The 3999-nt window shown below is 38.6% G+C and overlaps 1 protein-coding gene across 1 annotated transcript; it reads left to right on the forward strand.

Moving 5' to 3' along the window:
- The first annotated feature begins 2588 nt into the window (after positions 1-2588).
- Positions 2589-3780, forward strand: LOC125847010 (uncharacterized). Its single transcript, XM_049526721.1, has 2 exons — positions 2589-2966; positions 3256-3780. Exons 1-2 carry the CDS (start codon positions 2589-2591, stop codon positions 3778-3780), a joined length of 903 nt encoding a protein of 300 aa, XP_049382678.1.
- Positions 3781-3999: the final 219 nt, after the last annotated feature.

Consider the following 3999-nt stretch of genomic DNA (forward strand, 5'->3'; position numbering starts at 1 on the left):
CAAGGTTCACGAACAGCAGGGTACCAAGAGCATGGAAGTATGAACCAATCAAGACCTCTTCAACAGTCTTGTAAATAATGTGGAAGAAATCATTTAGGTGCATGTCGGTTTGGGACAAATGTTTGTTTTTGGTGTTGTACACCAAGTCATATGATGAGAAATTACCCTCATAGGGGTGTGGGTGGTGTGGCATAACCTACTAGATCAGTTGCCGCATCCTCATCATCAACACCTTCTTTAGGTAGAAGACAAATGCCTACTGGTCGTGGTAGAGGAGCTAAGGGAGCAACTAGTTCTACTGGAGTTCAGAATCACACATATGCTCTCGGGGATCGATAAAATTTGGAAGCCTCGCTAGATGTGGTTACAGGTACATTGTCCATCTTTTCACATAATGTATATGTATTAATTGATCTGGGGTCTACACTATCATATGTTACTCCATTGATTGCTGAAAAGTTCAAAAGAACACCAGAATTATTAGTGAAGCCATTTGAAGTGTCTACACCGATTTGTGAGTCTATTATAGCTAGAAGGGTTTATCGTAATTGCATTGTAATTGTTTGTGATTGTGATACATTGGCTGACCTTGTTGAGTTAGAAATGGTGGATTTTGATGTTATAATGGGTATGAATTGGTTAGCTTCTTGTTATGCCACGGTAGATTGCCGAACTAAGATGCTGCATTTCCATTTTCCAAAAGAGGTCGTCCTTGAATAGAAAGGTAATATTGGGACACCAAGAGGTAAGTTTATTTCTTATCTTATGGCAAAGAAGATGATGTCCAAAGGATACATATGTCATCTAGTGAGAGTGAAAAATATAGATGTGGAGCCACCAACTCTTCAATCCATTCCAGTGGTAAATGAATTTCCCGATGAATTTCCTGAAGATCTTCTGGGTTTGCCTCCAGAACGAGAAGTAGAGTTTGGTATTGATGTGATTCCAGATACTCAACCTATATCCATCCCTCCATATAGAATGGCCCCAGCAAAATTATGGGAGTTGAAAGAGCAATTAAAAGACTTATTAGAATAAGGATTCATAAGACGTAGTATGTCCCCATGGGGAGCACCAATTTTATTTGTATGCAAGAAAGATGGGTCGTTAAGAATGTGTATCGACTACCGACAGTTGAATAAGGTAACGATTAAGAACAAATATCCCCTCCCTAGAATTGATGATTTGTTTGATCAGTTACAAGGTGTTAGGTGTTTTTCAAAAATCGACATGAGGTCGGGCTATCACCAAGTGAGTGTCAAAGACAAATATATACCCAAGACAGCTTTCCGAACACGGTATGGTCATTTTGAGTTTTTAGTCATGTCATTCGAGATAACGAATGCACCAGCAGTTTTTATAGATTTGATGAATAGGGTGTTCAAGCCATTTTTAGATGTGTTTGTGATAGTATTCATAGATGACATTTTGGTGTATTCAAGATCGGAAGAGGACTATGCTAATCACCTGTGGCAAGTTTTACAAATTCTTCGTGATCGTAAGTTGTATGCAACGTTCTCTAAATGTGAGTTCTGGTTAAAATCTGTGGCATTCTTAGGTCATATTGTATCCGATGAAGGAATAAGGGTTGATAACCAGAAGATAGAAGCCGTGAAAAACTGGCCCAGACCTACAACACCTACAGAGATCCGTAGTTTCGTTGGATTGACATGTTATTACAGAAGGTTCGTTGAAGGATTCTCTTCCATTGTTGTACCCTTAACAAAGCTAACAGACAAAGAAACCAAGTTTCAGTGGAGTGATGAATGTGAAAGAAGCTTCCAAGAGCTGAGGAATAAATTAACTTCTACACCAGTATTGGTACTTCCAGAAGGAACAGAAGGGTATGCAGTGTATTTTGATGCTTCGGGGGTAGGCCTAGGATGTGTATTGATGCAACATGGTAAAGTAATAGCTTATGGCTCAAGGCAGCTGCGGCCACATGAGAAAAATTATCCAACTCATGAACTAGAGCTAGTAGCAGTTGTATTTGCTTTGAAGATATGTCGCCACTACTTGTATGGAGTTCATGTTGACATATACACTGATCACAAGAGTTTGCAATACATCTTTAAGCAAAAGGACCTAAATCTGAGGAAGGGAAGATGGCTAGAGCTATTAAAAGATTATGACATTGATATCTTGTATCATCCCGGGAAAGCAAATGTAGTAGCTGATGCATTAAGTTATAAAATAATGGCAAGCACTTATGGGCAGTCTGTGGAAAGACAAGGAATAACTAAGGATCTATGCCAACTAGCTAGCTTGGGGGTTCATCTTCTTGAATCTCCAGACGAAGGGGTTATTGTGCAAAATGCGGCAGAATCCTCATTAGTAGTGGAAGTTAAAGAGAAGCAACACACTGATCCTATTCTATTAAATCTTAAGGAGAATGTACAACATGTATGACAAACGCATTTGAGCTTACGCAAAAGGGAGTACTTTGATGTCAAAACAGATTGTGTGTACCTAATGTAGATTAATTAAGAAAAAAGATTATGATGGAAGTGCAGCATTCAAGATATTTTGTCCATCTGGGGTCAACTAAAATGTATCATAACTTGAAAGAAATGTATTGGTGGGGGGACATGAAGAACAACATTGCGGAATTCGTGGCTCAATGTCCAAATTGTCAACAAGTAAAAGTAGAGCACCAAAAGCCCGGAGGTTATATGCAGTGTATAGAACTTCCAATTTGGAAGTGGGATATGATCAACATGGATTTTGTCATTGGTTTGCCTCGTTCATTTTGGAAGTTTGATTCTATATGGGTAATTGTTGATAGACGGATTAAATCAGCGCACTTCTTGCCGATCAAGACTACTTATACAATTGAAGAATATGCGAGGTTGTATATTAAAGAGATAGTTCGTCTACATGGAGTGCCAATCTCTATTATATCGGATAGGGGAGCTCAATTCACTGCAAATATTTGGAAGTTATTTCAGAAGAGTTTAGGAACACAAGTGAATTTAAGTACAACCTTTCATCCTCAAACAGACGGTCAAGCAGAGCGTACAATTCAAACACTTGAGGATATGTTGTGAGCTTGTATATTGGACTTCAAAGGTATTTGGGATGATCATTTGCCATTGATCTAGTTTGCATACAACAATAGCTACCATTCAAGTATTAAAATGACACCTTATGAAGCTTTATATGGTAGGAATGTAGATCCCTAATTGGCTGGTTCGAAAAAGGTGAAACTGCCTTATTTGGGCCAGATCTTGTTATCAAGCTATGGAAAAAGTTTAGGTGATACAACAACAATTAACAACTGCTCAAAGTCGACACAAATCATATGCGGATGTTAGAAGAAGAGGACTAGAATTTTCAATAGGGGATTGGGTGTTCTTAAAGGTGTCTCCAATGAAAGGGGTAATGAGGTTTGGTAAAAAAGGGAAGTTGAGACCCCCATATATAGGGCCATATAAGATTATTCGAAGAGTTGGCCAACTAGCCTATGAGTTAAAGCTACCACAAGAGCTTTCATCAGTTCATCCGGTGTTTCATGTCTCGATGCTTCAAAAATGCATAGGTGACCCATCTCGTATTACTCCTACTGAAGATGTACAGGTTACGGGAGATCTCACTTATGAAGGAGTACCCATTGCAATTCTGGATCGACAACTTAGGAAGTTAGGAAATAAAGAAGTAGCTTCTGTAAAAGTATTATGTAGGAACCAACAAGTAGAAGAAGTTACATGGGAAGCAAAAGAAGCAATGAAATTGAAGTATCCTCATCTCTTTCAGATCCATGAGAAATATGGAAATGCTTAGTCTAGACGCTGACAAGTAAGTATAAGTTTATATGTATTATCTGATTAATAGTAGCACTAACCTAGGCTTGAACTTGTTTGGGCTGGAGACCCATGCTAACATTCGAGGACGAATGTTTTTAAGAGGGGAATGATGTAACAACTTGTATTATGTGTATGCTAGTTCTATTCATGTGATACTTGACATAGCCTAATAGTATAGGTGAGGGAGAGTGCATCT

Source organism: Solanum stenotomum, chromosome 12, assembly GCF_019186545.1.
Source record: "Solanum stenotomum isolate F172 chromosome 12, ASM1918654v1, whole genome shotgun sequence".
NCBI lineage: Eukaryota > Viridiplantae > Streptophyta > Magnoliopsida > Solanales > Solanaceae > Solanum > Solanum stenotomum.

Bases quoted from the DNA above. Each gene is read 5' to 3' on its own strand.
- LOC125847010 (XM_049526721.1), top strand. From the start codon at position 2,589: ATGAAGAACAACATTGCGGAATTCGTGGCTCAATGTCCAAATTGTCAA. The intron at 2,967-3,255 runs GTGAATTTAAGT...GAAAAAGTTTAG, and splicing joins AGAAGAGTTTAGGAACACAA to GTGATACAACAACAATTAAC.